The sequence below is a fragment of the Artemia sp. Qi Xiang Cuo genome, chromosome 12 (assembly GCF_049724085.1).
Source record: "Artemia sp. Qi Xiang Cuo chromosome 12, ASM4972408v1, whole genome shotgun sequence".
Taxonomy (NCBI): Eukaryota; Metazoa; Arthropoda; class Branchiopoda; order Anostraca; family Artemiidae; genus Artemia; species Artemia sp. Qi Xiang Cuo.
In genome coordinates this window covers 44173137-44193299 of record NC_142805.1, presented here as the reverse complement: position 1 = coordinate 44193299, position 20163 = coordinate 44173137, and the positions used below count along the sequence as shown (strand labels likewise).

Genomic DNA, 20163 nt, shown 5'->3' with positions numbered 1-20163 from the left:
ATCATTGTCATAATGGGTATTATTATGTATAAGCTCATACAGGAGTGGGTTGGAGGAAGTCTTTTTCCCACAGATGTGGCTTATTACTTATTGCTTCATTTATTCTTTAATAGCAATTTCTGGTCGTTTTGAGTTTGAATTTTAAAAGGTATTTATATTTGCTGAGCTTCAGTTTAAAATGGCTTTTACTTTTCTCTGAAAAACTTATTTTTTTCGGGAAAGTTTGTTGTAATTAATTTTTTTTTTCGTTTGGATTGCAAAAAATTTAAAGTTTTTAAAAGTCCTTATTTCAAAATCAAACTTGAATAATGGGGAATAATGAGCGTGGTGGGGGGCTAGTTCCCTCCAAGCACTTTCAACTATTAAAAAGGGCACTAGAACTCTCGATTTCCAATTGAATGAGACCCCTTTGACTTTCTACGACGACCCCGTCCATATGAAGTGCCTCTGGGAAAAAAAAATTAATAAAACATCGGAACCGTATGGTCTTTACTATAGGCAACGCTATAGCGTTGCCTCTGATTTGCCCCCAGGGCATAACTTACAAACCTTGCCCTGAAGGCTGTGGGGAAGTTTTCATCCTCAAAGACCTAATTTCCAGAACTTAAAACTACGTTTAATAAAATGGCTATCTCAAAACTCTAATTGGATGGGTTTCGGGAAAAGGTGGGCGGGAGAGGGGGGTTAGTTGCCCTCCAATCACTTTCGACTATTAAAAAGGGCAATAGACCTTTGAATTTCCAATCGAAAGAGCCTTTTTGAAGTTTTTACGACAACGCCTTCTATAAAAACCTTATATGCCCCCAGGGAATAAACATAAAACCATGGCCCTGAAGGTTTTGGGGGAGTGTCCTCCTCAAAAACATATTTTCTATATGTAAATTAACGATGTTCGACAGAATAACTATCTTAAAACTCAGATTGGATGTGTTTAGGGGAATGATGGGCGTGGGGGGCTAGGGGCTAGGTGCCCTCCTATCACTTTCAACTATTAAAAAGGGCACTAGTCATTTGAATTTCCAATCGAATGAGCCATTTTTGAAGTTTCTACGACAACGCCTTCTATAAAAACCTTATATGCCCCCATGGCATTACTTAAAACCCTTGCCCTGAGGGTTGTGGGGGAGTGTCCTCCTCAAAAACATATTTTCTATTTGGAAATCAACTAGACTGAACAAAATAGCTATCTGAAATTTTGATCGGATGTTTTTCTGGGAATGATGGGCGTGGGGGGGGGAGCTAGTTGCCCTCCAATCACTTTCGACTATTAAAAAGGACACTAGAACTCTCGATTTCCAATCGAATGTGCCCCCTTTGAAGTTACTGTGACGACCCCATCCATATGAAGTGCCTCTGGGAAAAATAAATAAATAATAATAATAAAATATTGGAGCCGTAAGGCCTTTACTATAGATAATGCTATAGCGTTGCCTCTGATTATGACAGGCCAATGTGGTTTAAGAAATTATCTAAATATTTAGCTATATACTTTGGAAGTATCAAATAGTTTGTGGTAACGAACTGTAAGTAAGGAGCGATCCGGCTCAATACTAACCGAAACTCTAAAAACAGGAGCTTTGATACCAATAGGCATATCAAAAGAATCAGCCTACTACGCCGATTTCAAATTTATAATTTTCATTAAATTTAGTCTCACTCATTAAAGGCTACGAGCCTGAGAAAATTTGTCTGATTTTCGAAAAAGGGGAAAACACCCCCTGAAAGTCATAGAATCTTGATGAAAATCTTACCATTAGATTCGGTGTATCAGAAAACCTTGCTGTAGAGGTTTCAAGCTTCTATATGCAAAAATGTGGAATTTTGTATTTTTTGCCAGAAGACAGATCACGGATGTGTGTTTATTTGGGTTTTTTTTCCAGGGGTGATTGTATCAAGCCAGTGGTCCTAGAATATCGTGAGATGGCTCATTCCAACGGAACTTAAAACTTCTAGTGCCCTTTTCAAGTGACCAAAAAGATTCGAGGACAACTAGGCCCATTTTCCTGCCCCCTTTCCCCCCAAAATCATCAGATAAAAATGTTGAGATAGCCATTTGTTCATCATAATTGAAAGGCCCAATAACTGTGTATTTCGATATAACAAAATCCCCCCATAGCCCCAGGGGAAATTTTTTTAAGTTATAAAATTTCCTCCTTGTTTATGCATAGTATTTGTTATTCGGAAGTATGTATACATTTTCGTATGGGGGGTGGGGGGCGATTTTTTTGCTGGGAGTTTTTCCACAGGTGAATTTTCCATGGAGAGGGAAGTTTCCAGGGGTTGAACTTATCAGGTGAGATTATACACTGTGAAATTTTGCCAGAATTCAAAAACAAAATTTATTTTTACATATCTTGCTTTCTCTTTCCATCTCAATTTTACGCGTCGAGTTGTTAAGGGTAATTGTCGGGGTAAGTTTTCACCGGGATTGAATTCCCTAGAGGATATTTCCGATAATTATTTTAGCCTACATCTTAATTTTAGTATAAAGCTGTAATTTTTTAGTATATTAGGTACCTGGTAGATCACTATAGCACTTTTCCTTCTCTGTTTCAGTATATCTTCTTCTTATTTGGATTAATATGGAGACCCTTTCGCATAAGGACATCATCGGAATCAAATATAGGCCCTTTAGTGTCTTGCTACAGCAAGGTTTGATCCTAGGGTCCCATTTTACTAAACTGAGATCAAACCTACTGCGCCACTACAGGACCCGTTTTCAGTGTATGAATGTTGTTGTTGTTTGGGGTTTGACTTTCTTCTTCTTCTATTTAACAGCAGGCGGGCTTTTCAGTAAAACTATTTAGCCCTTTTCCTTATGCTTTACTCTGTGGGCTACAGAGCTACTGGCTTGATTGCCTGATATTTATTAGATATATTCAGATATCTTTCAGCAGATCTTTCGACTCTAGGACGCGTTCGACCAATCGGTCATTCTTTCTTCTTCTTCTATTTAACAGCAGGCGGGCTTTTCAGGTCATATGCGTTCGTATCACTCGATTATTCTGTGCCTTCTGTAATCACTAGCTTGCTTGGGTGAATATATGAATGTTGCAGCTCATAATCTGGTATCCTGCAGTGGCATCTTTTTATCGAAGTACTTATAAAGACCTCCGCCGTTGTACTTCAAGACGAAAAAGAATATATAAACATAAACAAAACAAAAAATTTAGTGTAGCAAGCAAGTGTAGATTTATCTTTGTGGATCGTCTTTGCATCGAAGAGTCAAGCATTCTTTTTTGGATTTAATGGCAGAAACAGACAAGCTTAATATAGATAGTATTATTGCAAGATTACTAGAAGGTTTGAAACATGATAATTTGATTATTCCCCATTTTTTAAGTAAGGATGCTACTAGGCTATAGGAACCCTTATTTAGAGTATTCAGAGTCTAGTGTAATGCCTGTGGATTTACCTTTTATATTTTATCTTTGAATTGCAGAAAAAGGGACTTTTTTAGAAATATGGTTTCAGTGAAGCTCCCTCAGAGTTGTCCACAACCAACATGTATACAGGCAATCTATACATTGATAGCAGTAAAGCTGGTGAATGCACAGAGTAGAGGTTCTCCAGAAGTTGATGCGCTGAAATGAAGAGTCAGGCATTTTAGGTTGTTAATTTTTGCTCTCTTATGATCAGAGACACATTTGTGATAGCCTAATTCAACCCCACTGCCCTAATGGTCCCATTTGTAGCCTTTGGATATATAGACTATTGAACTTAAAAACAAAATTAAAATAATGAAAATGTCACTTTATAATAGATTATGCTGCATATTTATGTTAGGCTAGTTAAATGGTAAAATTATAGGTAAATTTTTGGCAGTTCATATTATTGACTTACAAATAAAGAATTGCTGGTAAATTTTTACCAAATCATATTATTGACTTAGGCAGCATTCACAAGCATGTCTAGCTAGGATCTCATGTCTAGACACATGTCTAGCCAGAATTCAATGTCTAGGCAACAACCATTCACAAGTAAAATTCAGTGCTTAGCTAGACACACTAGACAAGGCACTTGGCTAGACATTGAGTTCTAGAGTCTAGAACTCAATGTCTAGGATTTTCGATTACAGCCAATCAGAATGTGTCAAGTTCCACTATTTTCATCATTTTTGTTTACATTTGTAAACTGAAATTCAATTTTTGTTTCCTCATTAATTTTTTTTTCATTTCAGGCAAATATGCAACACCAGACAAAATATTGAAGCACACTAAGGCAATTGTTTTGCTTATCTCATCACAGTAATTATAGGGATTACAATTTTGAAAGTTTTGCCTGCATAAGCTCTCTTGATTGGCTAGAAATGACAATTTGAAACTAAATTTGTAGTTTTAGCTAAGCACCAAATTTTACTTGTGAACAGGCATCGCCTAGACATTGGATTCTGGTTAGACATGTGTCTAGATATGGGATTCTAGCTAGACATGCTTGTGAATGCTGCTTTACAAATAAAGTGAATATACAACTTGATGCCTTTTTTTATGCTCTTTCCAAATATAATAATCATTTTTGTTGGAAATTAATTTTACCCCCACCCCTATATACCAATTCAGGGTATATATTTGCACATTAGGGGGGGGGTAAAGTATAAACTTACCTCCCATTTACATCAGAAATAAAAATCCCCCCTTCAAATGTGCAAATATATATCCTGAATTGGTATATATAGGGTTGGGGGTAAAATTCATTTCTGACAAAAATGGGTATTATATTTGGAAAGAGCATAAAAAAGGCAGTAAAATTTTTACCAAATCATATTATTGACTTACAAATAAAGTGAATATCATCACTTGATGCCTTTTTTTATGCTCTTTACAAATATAATAAATTATTGTTGAAAATGAATTTTAGCCTCTACCCCTATATATACCAATTCCGGGTATATGTTTGCACAGTAGGGGGTGGGGAAAGTTTAATCTTACCTCCCATTTACATCAGAAATAAAATTTACCCCCACCCCCTAACGTGCAAATATATACCCTGAATCAATATATAGGCTAGGGGTGGGGGTACAATACATTTTTGACAAAAACGATTTTTATATTTGGAAAGAGCAAAAAAAAGGCATTGTGTATGTTTACTTTATTTGCATGGTATGTTTACTTTATTTGTAAGTCAATAATATGATTTGGTAAAAATTTACCAAAGGCATTGAGTAGTATATTCACTTTATTCATAAGTCAATAATATGATTTAGTAAAAAATTACCAAATTGCTTCTATTAGAAATTCAAATTTACCCACCCCACCCCCTAATTTGCAAATATATACCATGAATTGGAATATACCATAAATTATTGATGGCAAGGTTTTAAATCACCAAATTCAGTGGTATTTTTGTCAACAGCATTTGAAAAACTTGAAAGAGTGGGAAAACATTTAATATTTGAATTGCCTAATAAATGAGGTTTCAATTGTTATAAATAAGTATTATTGGAATATGTTACTCTTGAAAAACTTATTTATAAACTAGTTATGTTTTTAACCCCTTCAATAACTTAACTAGTGTTGATAACTTCTTTGTGTGGTTACAATTCAGGGTATATATTTGCACATTAGGGGGGTAAAGGTGGTTAAATTTTAATTTCTTTTAGAAGCAATTATCTAAACAGCAAAAAAAAAAAAAAAAAAAAAAATCACCATATAACCTTAGAAACTGGTGTTTTCTTGGCTGTTCTGGTAGAAAAGAAATTGGGACCTAGTTTCAGCAAAGCTCTTTCCTTTGAAAAATGATTTTAAGCAAGGCTTCTTGAAAAGAGCTTGGCTAGGCTAGGCCTAGTCTTAGTGTTACTAGAATTTTTGGCACTCAAGGATTGTTTCACCATGAAACAGATTAAAGGTAAAAATTAATGGGGTAAAATTTTACTTTAGCTACTTTTGGCTATCTTGGAAAGGGGTTAGGTTAGGAAAATGAAACTTTCAGGGACAGGTCTGTTTCTAAAGGTAGAAACAGATTAAAGGTAAAAATTAATGGGGTAAAATTTTACTTTAGCTACTTTTGGCTATCTTGGAAAGGGGTTAGGTTAGGAAAATGAAACTTTCAGGGACAGGTCTACAGGCTAAAGTATATCACAGGAAGGCATTTTGGAGTACCTACCTCCACTCCTTCTCCTTCTAGAGGGTTCTGACCTTTTATGATTTTTAAAATTCCATGTGTTATAAAAGTGAAACCTTGCAAAATAGATCTCCTGCTTAAATGAAGTACAACAAATTGTTTTCAGTTTCACAACTTTGGTTGATCCCAATTTACAAGGTTTTAATGATATTCCCTAACTTTTGACTAACAAAAGTTATTCCCTAACATTTCCTAACTTTTGAAAAAAAAAATATTGATATAGCTTAAAATTCTGCTCAAATAACAGGAATTGTATTTTCAGAATTAAAGCCAAAGAAAAAGAAATTGATAACTGAAACTTAAGGTAAAATGTTGTTTAGTCAAAATTTCAATATGTATAGACCTGTCATGTTGGTAATTTCAGGATCCCCTAGAGCAAGAAGGAGTAGACTTAGGTACTTCAAAATACCTTCCCAGGACATACTTTAGCTGATAGATCCATCCCTGAAAGTTTCATTTTCCTAACCTTACTCCTTTCCAAGATAGCCAAAAGTAGTTAAAGTAGAATTTTACTCAACATTTTACTTAATTTTCAGTTATCAGTTTCCTTTTCTCTGGCTTTAGTTTTGAAAATGCAATTCCTATTATTTGAGTAGAATTTTAAGCCATATAAATTTTTTTTCTTCAAAATCTAGGCAATGTAGTTACATATCTTTAAAGCTTTATAAATTAGGATTGAGCAAAGTTGTGAAGCTGAAAACAATTTTGTTGTACTATTTCATTTAAGCAGAAGATCTATTTTGCAAGGTTTCACTTTTACAACACACAGATTTTTAAAGGTTGTTGAAGGTCAGGACCCTCCAGAGGGTCCTCTAGAGCCTGTAGACCCATCCCTGAAAGTTTTATTTTCCTAACCTAACCCCTTTCCAAGATAGCCAAAAGTAGCTAAAGTAGAATTTTACCATTAATGGCTCTAAAAGTAAGTATCAAGATGTACCCTAATGTAGTTTTGCAGACTCAATGACTTCCACTGATACCTTATAGAGGCTAAGGTAACATACCTAGTAGATTGTGTTTTTTGCTTGAATATGATAGGCAGTAAAATCATGCTGCCTAAGTAAAGAACAATGTTGGCACAATGTATTATTTTAGACCAGGGCACTTCTTTAGACCAGGGCACTTCATATCAAAGGAGTTGTCATAGAAACTTCAAAAAGGGCTCATTCGATTGGAAATTGGAGTGGTTTGTGCCCTTTTTAATAGTCAAAAGTGATTGGACGGCAACTAACACCCCTTTCACACCCACCATTTCCCCAAACACATCCAATCAAAATTATGAGATAACCATTTTGTTCAGCATAGTTGATTTCCAGATATAAATTATGTTTTTGAGGAGGACACAGCCCTCAGGGCAAGGTTTGTAAGTTATGTCCCAGGGGCATATAAGGTTTTTATAGAAACTTCAAAAAAGGCTCATTTTATCAGAAATTCAAAGTGATTGGAGGGCAACTAGCCCCCTTTTCCCCAAATACCTCCAATAAAAATTTTGAGATAGCCATTTTGTTCAATGTAATTGAAAGTTCTGGAAATTAGGTTTTTGAGGATGACATCCCCCCCCCCCCCACAGCCCTCAGGGCAAGGGTTATAAGTTCTGCCCTGGGGGCATATAAGGTTTTTATAGAAAGTTCAAAGAACTTCAGAACTTCATTGTCATAGACTCTTCAAAAAGGACTCATTTGATAGGAAATTGAAATGGCTAGTTCCCTTTTTAATAGTTGAAAGTGATTGGAGAGCAACTAACCCCTTCTCTCACACCCACCATTTCCCTAACACATCCAATCAAAATTTGTCATCCTCTTGTCTTTACCAACTTGTGCAGTGATTTTATGTATTGTATTGGAATTGCTAATTATTGACAAAAAAACAGTTGGCAAAAATGACCAGTCAGTCAGTAAAATCTCTTGCTCCCCTCCCCAAACATTCTGGCTAGTAACAACACTGCTTGCCATAGCATTACAAATTAAATTCAGAGTTGTTAAGACTGGACAGGGCAACCAGGGCTGCTGTCTTAGGTGGCAAGGCTGAGGGGTTGCCTGTTTTGATCAAATTTTTCACTTTGATTTGGCTGTCTGCTTATATTTGAGTCAGGAGGGGTGCAAATTATATTTTCATCAGGTGCTACTAACCTTAGCTATGGCTCTGATTGCATTTGAATAGTACATATTATGTTATTCTGGGTCATTTCAGAAGAAATGTCTATTTGTTTGAATAATGAACAAGTTTGACTCACAATAAAGCAACAGGGCAGAACTTTCAGTTCCTGCAATTCTTGACATCTGATGCTCTGTAAATATTATTTTACATCAAGCAGTTCTTAGTGGAAAACTGTAAGTAAGGAGTTGGAAACTTTTAAAACACTAAAAAAGGATTTTAATAGAAACTAATACATAAAAAATTGCCTTTCAATACTAATTCAAAAAATGTGTAGGCCATATCAAGTTCATCAAGTTTAATGGTGCCCATAAAAAGCTATAAGCTTGAGAAAATTTGACTGATTTTCAAGGAAGAACAAATACCCAGATGAAGTCAAGCAATCTTAATGAAATTCACAGCCTGAGATTCAGCACATCAGAGAGCCTTATGGTAGACATTTCCTGCTTCTATCTTAAATTTATGTGTTGTTTTTTTTTTTCAAAGAAGAAAGACTATGTATGCATGTTTCTTCTTCTTCTTAAAGAAAAAGAAGAAGTTCTTTTTTATTTGTATTTATCTTCTGTTTTTCCCATAAGTGATTTCATCACACTATTGGTTCTTGAATATTTGAATATTGGGTAAGGGCTTATTTGAATAGAAATTGGATTTTTAGTAATTAAAAAGATTTTGCAATCACCAAATTGTGATTGTTTTCCAAAGAAGGTCAGGTTTGCCATTAGTTGTCAACTCTGAGAAAGCATGTCAATTTTGAGCTTTGAAAAATCCTAGAATTCATGCCAAAGAAAAATAGTCTGAAGTACCTGATGTCAAATACAAAATATTTGAGAATTGTAAGTTGGCTAAAAAAGCAAACAATAAAAGTCAAAATTGAGTTCATTGTAAGCTCTGCAGCAACTTTCACTGCTTTTACTGGTGTATTTCAACAACAGGAGCCATTAATTCATGTGGTACACTTTGAGCTGAGATGATTATGCACAGTTCTATTGGGGCAGATTATGCCAGCTGATGATGTCAATCTCCAGATCCTTGGTGGTTTTGGAGGCTTAGATAGTATTGCAGATGTTTATCTACAGAAACCCTTGTGTAATGAAAGGGTCCTGGCTGACCTGGATTCTTTGAAAGTTATTCTGAAAGACAGGGATTTTTTTTTCCTGAGAATCAGGAAGCATATCAAAGCTGCTGTACAGTACCTGCTGACAAAATGCCCTGTGAACAACAAGTTTTTCTGAAGCCTTGCCTGCCTAAGCCCTCCCAGTCCAGATTGCCAAAGAGCAAATTGCAGTGATATCCTCCACATTGCAAGAGAACTTCCATTTGAGATGGACATCAAGCAAGTCTAGGGACAATGGATTTTATTACAGTCCGATCCTGTGCTGCCACCCACAGAGAGTCCTCAAATCAACAGCTATTGGCAAAAGATCCTGGAACTGAAGACACCATCTGGTGAAACCAAATATCAGGCCTTAGGTTAGATTGTCTGGGCAGCTCTGTCACTCTGTCATGGAAGTGCAGATGTAGAGAGAGAATTTTCTTGGTCAGCTCTGCTGATGACAAGCCTTCAAGTGTGTACAGAAGAGTGGATGCTGAATGCTAAGGTTTTTGTTGTGGATGCACTCCATGACTATGAGAACAGATCAGAGCATGTGCTGATTACAAAGAAGCAGCTTTGTCTGGATAGATCAGCTAGAGCCAGCTATGAACTATGCCTTATTGAGCAAAGACAGGAAGAATCAAAGAGAGAGAGAAGCTTGAAGCTGAGAAGAGAGTTGCTGAACAAGAAATTCAGGAGATGGTGCAGAAGAAGCAGAAAATAGTTGACCTAGAGTCAGACATTGTATGAAAAAAAGAGATGGTTTAGCAGAAGAAGGAAATAGGTGATACCCTTCTGAGAGAGGCAGGGGAAGGAATGAAGAAAGCTGTGGAAGAGAAGGACTTCTTGAACATTGGTCTTGCTCAAAGTATGCTGGAAGCAGCATTAAAAGCTTGCTCCAAAGAAAGGGAAAGGGCAAATGATGCTGAATTGGTTGAAGCACTTGTTCTGAAGAGAAAATCCAAACTAATTGATTGCCTTTCGAAAAAGTTAAAGAAGTGATGACATAATATCCAGTGATTGCTTATACCTAGTTGTGGCAGATGCTTCTTTTTCAAGACTGAAGTTCAGTTTTTGTTCCTAGCACCATAATTGAAGTTGCACATTTATCAAAGTTATTCTTTTGTATAAGTAAATAAATAAAATCAGTTGAAGAAAAAAATAAGGACTTCAGCCTTTCTGTCCATAACTTCTTGAGCTCTCATAGGCCAGTGATGATCTTACAGTAGTAATTGGGATCCTTGTAATCCATCTGCCTATGCTCTGATGGCTTCTGAGTAGTCACTTTTTGTCACTTTTGGTGTCCTCAAGTAACTAAAGTCACTTTTTTTGTGTACCTTGTTGCAGCTGACCCCTGCACATCCCTTCAGGCCCATTGAAATCTTTCTCTGAACTCTGGTTAAACAAGCATGACTAAATTCTGGTTAAATCAGAAATCATGCTTTAGGGTATCAATGGTCTCTAACAAAACAGTATTTGGTAATTTTGCAGTTTACAACATAATTTGGCTAGGATGAAGGGGAATATATCACTTGATGTTTTTTTATGTTTTTTTTTACTCCAATAATCACTTGCAACTTTGCCAAATTTGCCATTGATTGTCAATTCTGGGATAGCAGATCAATTTATGATCTTCTCAGTTGCAAAGAAAATGAAGTTTTACTGTGGGGCATTTGTACCTGAAAAGTAATGTAGTCTAGCCCAGATAAGAGAAACACTAAGCATAAGTATTTATTATTGTAATCATTGTCTTAACTAAGACTATTTACCAGATTTTTCATGAAATTATATGCAGTGACAAATGATTGTGCATCAGCTATTATAAAAGATGGTTGGTGCCTATTGTGTTGGGGAGTGGGTAATCACATGCTGAAAGAATGCATTTCAATGCCTAAATTGTCAAACTCACCATGGACCTTCATGCTTGTATAGTTATATAGGGGGGTTATAGGAATTAGTCTCTTATCTCCCTCCATTTAAACTAAGCCTGAATAAGGTTGTTTTGGGGCTTTTACATCCAATATTATTGCAGAAAAAAAGTATCTTGCATTTATTTTAATGCTTTATCTACCTAAACTGATATGATTTATGATATAAGTACATATGCATGGATTTTAGCAATTATGATGAATGGGTGGTGGATCATTCTGTAGGTGGATCCTCATGCCTCAAAGAGTACATTTTAATGGTCATTTGTAAAAATGTGTTTTAATTTAAAGACTAGACAAAAAACATTGCTGGAGAGAACAAACAAGACAGATATATGAAGAAAAATACCCCTTAATGCACATGAAACATAAGATGGAAATGAACTAAGCTTCAATTATGCATCTGTTTTCTTAAACCAACAGGAAATGTAAGGCTCCAAGCTTTGACATATTCAATCTCACTAATAGGACCAAGTATATTAAGATAGGGCAAGAACTTGTAAATGAACTTATAGTATGAAGAAGTTGTTTGTAAAAAATGTATATCAATATAGAAATTAGACAAAGAACATTCTTGTAACAAACAAACAGACAAATAGTTGGCCCACCTTTATTAAAATACTACAATTTCATGCATATAAACTGTTAAATTGTCAGGGAACCCAATTTATAAGCCAAGGCAGTTCCATTCATACAAAATTAATTAAAAATTGGTTGATCAACAAGTCACTTGGACTTGCAGGCAAACAAGGTGCATATTGGATTATGACATTTTTGGGGCCATTTGGATATTTTTTTTTTTGAAAATATTGAAGCAAGTATTTAAGAGACCCTTAATTGAAGTCTGTTTTCTCATATTTTTGATAATTTTCTTCATCTTGTAAATTATTTCAGTTTAATTTAGCACCTGGTTGACCTTGATTGTAGACTCTTGGCAAGGTGGTGCTCAAATAACCTAATTTTGAGCTTCAAATCCCAGAAATGGGTTCTTTCATCACTATATTCATGATTCATCATCACTTAATCCTCTGATACATCCCTGAAGCATTACACTTGTGTACAAATGTGAGAATTTTGATCACTTTTTCTTTTTATTAATTAAAAAAAAACTTTCCAAAAAATAAGTTTTTCAAAGAAAAGTAAAGGCCATTTTGAACTTAAGCTCAGCAGATACACATACCTGTTAAAATTCAAGATTGAAACCACCGGAAATTACTATTAAAGAATAAATGAAACCCAAAACAAACAGAAATTAAATAAACAATCATAGGAAAAAACATACAACAAGTAATAATATAAATGAATAAATAGATTTTAAAGCAAGTAATGCTTAGATTGAATATGAAAATCAAGCTGAAAACGAAAAAAAAATATATTTTGCTATTGAAGTATAAATGAAACTTAAAACAAACAGAAATTAAATAAACAATCAATGCAAACAAACATACTACTACTAACTACTAACAACTCACTGCAGCACCAAGCTGCCTGAGGCCAACACGGTTACGCATGCTCCTCCTCCACCCCAATCTATTCAAAGCCTCCCTTTTAACACCCGCCCACAAAGTTCCCATTTCCTTTAAATCTTTCTTTATGACGTCCTCCCACCCCAGACAGGGAAAACCTGCTTTCCGTTTAGCCCTAGATGGTTGGCCAAAAGAACAATCTTAGGCAATCTGTCATCCTTTATCTGCACAACGTGCCCTAGCCACCTCAACCTTTCTTTCATTATAGCCCTAGAGAGCGGTATTGAACCACATTTTTTGTATAGCCTATTGTTTTTAAATACAGTCAGTCAGCTGGGTACTCAGAACAATCCTTAAGCAATTTCTCTGGAAAAATATCTAGCAAATCTTCATCCACTTTTCAGAGTGTCCATGCTTCAGAGCCATATTTGACCACTGCCATCACTGTAGTTTCTAATATTCTAATCTTGGTTTGCAGACTTATCTTCCTATTCTTCCAGACTTTTTTTTAACTGTGAAAAAACACCCTGAGCCTTGGTTATTGTATATTTAACATCTTCACTGCTCCTACCATCTTTACTAATAATGCTACCAAGGTAAGTGAAGCTAATAGGTATTAATTTGAATGAATAGATAAATCTTGAAGCGAGTGAAACTTCAATTGAATATGCAAATAATGCTTGAAACTAACAAAAATCACTACAAACAAGAGTTTGGATTTCGCCTCTTTCTCTCACTGTAAAAGTGTAAAACCTACTGCATCATTGGCGCTTTACTGAAAACCAATTTTATAACAAATATTTTCTTTTGTACTTAATATTCAATATAAACATTAAAATATAGTAAAATTTTGAACTGATGAGCTTTCAGCAATTAATATCATTATACATCAAACATTTGGTTTAACTTATTAGTTCTTTCTAAAGTTGTTCAAGACAAATATAGTTTCACTACAAACAAGAGTTTGGATACTTAAAAAGTGTAACTAGAACTTTCAATTTCCAATCAAATGAGCCCTCTATGAAGTTTATACAATCATCCCTTTCATAAGAACCATACATGCCCTTAGGGTATAACTTAGAACGCCTTCTTTTGGGCCCTGGAGGGTTGTATTGACACCAGAGTTTTTCTTATCTGACCTTTGAACAATTTTTTTTAATGTCTATCTAAAATTTTCATCAAATAGGCTTTGAAAAAGAAGGCGTGGGGGGGGGGGGCTAGTTGCCCTCGGATCTCTTTTGACTATTAAAAAGTGAACTCAAAATTTCAATTTCCAGTCAAATGAGCCCTCTGAAGTTTATATGATTATCCCTTTCATAATAACCATATATGCATCAAGGCATAACTTACAACACCTGCCCCTGCTCTTGGGGGGGGGGGGGGTTGTGTTGACCCCTGAGTTTTGTTATATGACTTTTGAACAATTTTTAACTTAATGCCCATCTCAAAATTTTTATTGGATACATTCGGGAAAAAAGGGGCGTGGGGGCGGGGCTAGTTGCCCTCCAATCTCTTTTGACTCTCAAAAGCTGGACTAGAACTTTCAATTTCCAATCAAATTATCCCTCTCTGAAGTATTTACAAGCATCCCTTCCATAAGAATAATATATTCCCCCAGGGCATAATTTACAATGCCTGCCTTTGGGTCCTGTGGGTAGTGCTGACCCCGGAGTTTATGTTATATGGTCTTTGAACTATTTAAAAAAAACGGCTATCTCAAAGTTCTTATCAGATGGGTTTGAGAAAAAAGGGCGTGGAGGGAAGCTAGGTGCCCTCTAATCTCTTTTGACTCTTAAAAAGTGAACTAGAACTTTCAATTTCTAATTAAATGAGCCCTCTTTGAAGTTTATACAAGCATCCATTCCATAAGAACCATATATGCCCCCAAGACATAACTTACCATGTCTGCCCAGGGACCTGAGGGGTTGTGTCGACACCGGAGTTTTTGTTATATGATCTTTAAACTATTTTTAACAAAATAGCTATCTGAAAATTTTTATCTGATGCATTTGGGAAAAAATGGCGTGGAGGGGGAGGCTAGTTACCCTCCAATCACTTTTAGATCTTAAAAAGTGAACTAGAACTTTCAATTTCCAACCAAATGAGCCCTCTCTGAAGTTTATACAATCATTCCTTCCATAAGAACCATATGTGCCCCCAGGGCATAACTTATAACCCTTGCCCCGAAGACCTTGGGGGGGGGGGGTGGAGTGTCATGCTCATAGATATAATTTGCAGGACTTTCAACTACGTTTACCAAAATGGCTATATCAAAATTTTGATTGGATGTGTTTCTGTTGACTATTAAAAAGGGCACTAGCCATTTAAATTTCCAATCGAATGAGTCCTTTTTGAAGTTTCATGACAACGCTTTCTATAAAAACCTTATATGCCCCCAGGACATAACTTACAACCCTTGTCCTGAGGGCTCTGGGGGTGTTGTCATCCTCAAAGACCTAATTTCCAGACTTTTAAACCACGTTAAACAAAATGGTTATCTCAAAATTTGGATGGGATTTATTTGGGGAAATGGTGGGCGTGAGGGGGGGAGGTTAGTTGCCCTCCCTCCAATCACCAATCCAATCACTATCTCAAAATTTTTATCGGATGTGTTTGGGGAAAAGGTGGCTGTAAGAGGGGGGTTAGTTTTTTTCCAATCACTTTTGACCCTTAAAAAAGGCACTAGAACTCTTGATTTCAAATCGAATTAGCCCCCTTTGAAGTTTTTGCAACAATCCCTTCCATATGAAGTGTCTCTGGGAAAAATATAAAATAAATAATAATAAAACATTGGAGTATGGCCTTTACTATAGGCAACGCTATAGTGTTGCCTCTGATTCATCACCAAAACTTATACCTTGTCTTATACTAATATTTTTAGTTGGTTGGTAGTAAACCTGAAGCCTGATCATTTTTTGGTGTCTAAGGTATCTAGTATACTTTTTTGTTAGGCGTGTAGTGGATTTATTGCTATACAATAAAGAATGTATCATGGTTGTAGCAATAGCTGCAACCTCGTAAAGAGCAAACCACAGTCCATAGTAACCAAAAGTTAAAAAGCGCGTTTAGAAAAAAACATAGGCTACTGGTGAAAAAATTGTCTTCTGAAACTGATTCAGGAATGGTTACTATTATTTTGGTTAGGTTGGTCTGAAAAGTAAGTCTATTGCAAAAACAGTTATGGTGGTTTCAAAATAAAGACTGAAACCCCTTGACAATGGCATCCAATCAAAATGAGTCACTTAGTTTCACTTCTTAAGTGGAAAAGCTTGGAGCTATAAATTACTATCATTGTAATACTTATGGTCCAAAACCTTTGACTGGATGTATGCAAGACCACCTCCCATATGTTCCTCCTCCAAGCCCCCTTAATAAGCTACACAATGATGGTCCTACAAACACTATTAGATTAAGTTACAATTTTTTTAGAGATGTAGTTCTGTTAGTAGAGTGTTGGACTTCAAATCAGTGTGTTAAGCATTTTTTTCCTGCTCGGGTATTTATTTTTCAATCACGGTTTTTTCCCTTCTATAAGATTATTTTTTGGATAATTCACTGTTTTTGTAAATGTGATGCACTTATTTCTTAAACTTGTCAAGCATTTTGATTCAAAAGGGAACGTAGGTCATCCAGTTCATGGTTTGCAACTACATTCTTAGTAGATCAGTAAATCCATAGCCCAACCATCAGCAAAATTTTGTCTAAATTCTGGGGGGGGGGTTGAGCCAATTTTGCCAAATCAAGTGAAAATGACAGTGAAAACTGAAAAATGAGCCATATAGTAACAAATTAAGTAAGATGTTCTAAAGAAAATTGACCTCTTTCAATGAATTATTCAGGATTATCTCAGTTTTGACAAGCTTTTTGGAAAAATTAAGTTTTAGCCGTAGAAGGGGGAACACTGGGGTCTGGAAGGGGCATTTGGCCCTTCTTCTCCACAGCAAATTATGTCCCTGATGCCAACACTTTGCCACTTAGGGGTTGGGGAAGTGTAGTTATGTGGTTCTGAAACCACTCATAGTTGTATATAAAAAGAAGAATCACTTATTGTTATATATACTTATTGAAATTATGTACTTATTTCTGCTATTTTTTAATAGACAGGATAAAACTATTTGTAATGTATAGGCTATAAAGAAATCTTAGTACAAAAACCTATTTGCATATTTTTCTGTCTGTGATATTTTTTAGTTGTAAGGTTACATTCCATCTTTTTTTTGGTTTATGGCTATTCTACACCTGTTATCTAAAGTTTTTTGTTTTTTCGCGGGGGGGGGAGAGGGGGGTGTTGAGTGAAATATGTTAGAGGTCCACAAATTTGCATATGTTTTTGAAACCTTGAAAATGTTCCTTAGAAAAATAGTAATTTCTAGAATGCTAAGGACATCAATGTGTGATGAAAATCTTGGAAATTATTTCTTTATATGCAGTTAATTTTTAATATAGAAAAGTGCATGTGTTCTTGCCTGCTCTACATGGCATTAAACTTATTTAAAGTGTTAAACTGAAACCAATGTTGGTTTCAATGTTGGAATAATCAGCTAGTTGCATACTATATTTCTCTTCTCTGTACATAAACATGTATTGTTTTGTAAAGTATGGATTGTAAATTATCCATATTTTTGTTGTAAACTTGACGTTTTGTAGGAATACTCAGCTAGTTCCATATAGATATGGTTCATATTTCTGATAGTACAATGGCATTAAAAAATAAGGAGAATTTTTTCATTGTTTATTGATTTTTGATTACAATGGATCTTTCAACATACAATGGATTTACCACATCCATGATTATAATGGATTTTTGAGTATGACCTCCTTCAATGCAAACAACTTCTCCAGGTGAGGCTTCCACCCTTTTAGACTATATTGAGGGAAATCTAGAGGTCCCCTCAACCTTATAAAAAGTCCACAAGTACATCTCCTTCCCATAGAAAACAGTTGCCAATACCTTGTTTACAAACATGCTACATATTTTTTGAATGCCCCTTGTATTATTGCACTTTGTGGTACTGGAAAGGTAGATTCAGACGCAGGAGTCAGAATTGAATGATAGAGATGCTGAATGTGCAAAGCTGTATTAAAAGCCCATTAAAAATAAATGAAGAAACTTCTCTGTTTTGGAGTCAGGCTATACAACCTAATTTCATGAAACTTTATGATAGATATGGAAATTATGCTTAGGTTTTGAAAATCTTTACAAAACTAGATACTTCTCTAATACCAAGAAAATTGATGCTTGATACCAAGAAGTTAATTCTTAGTTTGCTGTTCATTTTTAACATAGAAAAGCTTGAGAGCGAGATAGTCTCTGTGAGAGGGAAAGCTGGCATAACTTTTCAGAGTTGTATAAGAATGATTATATGTGCTTTTTTTGATGATAGTCTATCATCATAGGGCTGAACTAAGGTAGATAGTCATGCAATAAGGGTAATTTAGATAGTCTATCAGTTCTGGGAGCCACTTGAAGGCAAATGCAGACCAAAAAATTCATAGATTTATGACCAACTATATCCACAGGATTTGCAAGCAAGGGTCAAACGACGTTTCTAATTAACAAGGTTTTAAATACAAACAGACAAAGATTAATTAAAAACAAAGTTTTTCCGAGGGAAGTAAAGAGCAAAGTCAGTTCTGGGCATATTGGTTTTGGGTGTATTTGATACTGCACATATTCATATTGGTGTAAGGTGTATTGGTATTGGTTTTTTTTTCAATTAAATAAAAAAACAAGTTTTCTTAACTGAAAGTAAGGAGCGACATTAAAACTTAAAACGAGCAGAAATTATTCCGTATATGAAAGGGGCTGTCCCCTCCTCAACGCCTCGCTCTTTACGCTAAAGTTTGACTCTGTCTTACAACTTTATTTTTTAAAACAATAAAAAACTTTAGCGTAAAGAGCGAGGCGTTGAGGAGGGGACAGCCCCTTTCATATACGGAATAATTTCTGTTCGTTTTAAGTTTTAATGTGGCTCCTTACTTTCAGTTAAAAAAACTTGTTTTTTTTAATTTAATTTCTGATCGTTTTTTAGTTAATGCAGGTTTTGATTTTGGCTTACCGTCACTGAATAAGTAAAACAAAATTTGCATATTAATTTTACTTTTCTTGTGCTAAATGGCTTTCCATTAAATCAAAACCAATACTATACAGAAATACCAATACAGAAATTATTCTGTATATGAAAGGGGCTGTCCCCTCCTCAACGCCTCGCTCTTTATGCTAAATTTTTTTATTGTTTAAAAAATAGAGTGTGAGAAAGTCAAACTTTAGCTCAAAGAGCGAGGCGTTAAAGAGGGGCTAGCCCCTGTCAAATGTGGAGTAATTTCAGTTCGTTTTAAGTTTTAACGTCGTTGCTTACTTTCAGTTAAAAAAAACTTGTTTTTTTTTAATTTAATTTTTGAACGTTTTTGAATTAAGACAGGTTTTGATTTTGGCTCACCGTACATGAATAATTACAACAAAATTTTCATATTAATTTTACTTTTATTAGGTTATATGGTTTTCTCGAAACTTGTTTAATTTTATTTACTAACGTTTTTATTAGCAATAAATATACGTAACCTACGAATTAACTTACGTAACGAACTTCTATATTCATATATTCTTAATTTAATACGTATATTAGGGAATTCGCCTCCTAGTCAATACCTTGCTCTTTAAGCTATATTTCGAATTTTGTTCTTTAACAATTACCCTTAATCACAAAGGCCGTTAAGTAGAATAAATAGCTCTTATGAAAATACTGAAACATCTTTGGCCTAAAGAGAGGGGTATTGACTTGGGGGTGAACCCAATCGTATACGTAATATTTTCTGTTCGTTTTAAGTTGTGATGTTGCTCCTTACTTTCAGTTGAAAAACTTATTTTTTTTTATTTGATTTCTGGTCTTTTTTTAAAGAATGCTGGGAAATCTGGCGCCCCCTTCATAGCAATGTCCCTTCCCCCATGAAAGCTCTTTCATGAAAAGATCCTCCCACATAACCCCCAACACACCCCCTCCCCCACTACCAGAAAAAATTCCCCCTGAAAACGTCTTTATACTTCCCAATAACCAATACCATATGTTAACATTGGGTAAAGTTCATAACTTTCAGCCCTCCCCCGAGGACTTCAGGGACTTAAGTCATCCTTAAATACATAGTTATCATATTTTTGACCATGCTGAACAAAATGGCTATCTCAAAATTTTGATCGGATGACTTTGGGGGAAAAAATGTGCGTTGGAGGGGGCCTAGTTGCCCTCCATTTTTTTGGTCACTTAAAAAGGGCACTAGAACTTTTAATTTCCGTTCCAATGAGCCCACCCACAATATTTTAGGAGCACTGGGTCGATACGATCACCCCTGGGGAAACAAAAGAACAAATAAAGACGCATCCGTGATCTTTCTTCTGGCAAAAAATGCA

The 20163-nt window shown here is 35.3% G+C and overlaps 1 protein-coding gene across 1 annotated transcript in view; it reads left to right on the top strand.

Moving 5' to 3' along the window:
• Positions 1–3143: 3143 nt before the first annotated feature.
• LOC148946157 (serine/threonine-protein phosphatase PP1-gamma catalytic subunit B) overlaps positions 3144–20163 on the top strand; it is a 70175-nt gene continuing 53155 nt past the window's right edge. The window contains exon 1 of the mRNA XM_089098229.1: positions 3144–3303. Coding sequence (XP_088954355.1) covers positions 3249–3303 — 55 coding nt within the window. The 5' untranslated portion in view covers positions 3144–3248. The remainder of the gene's footprint in view (positions 3304–20163) is intronic.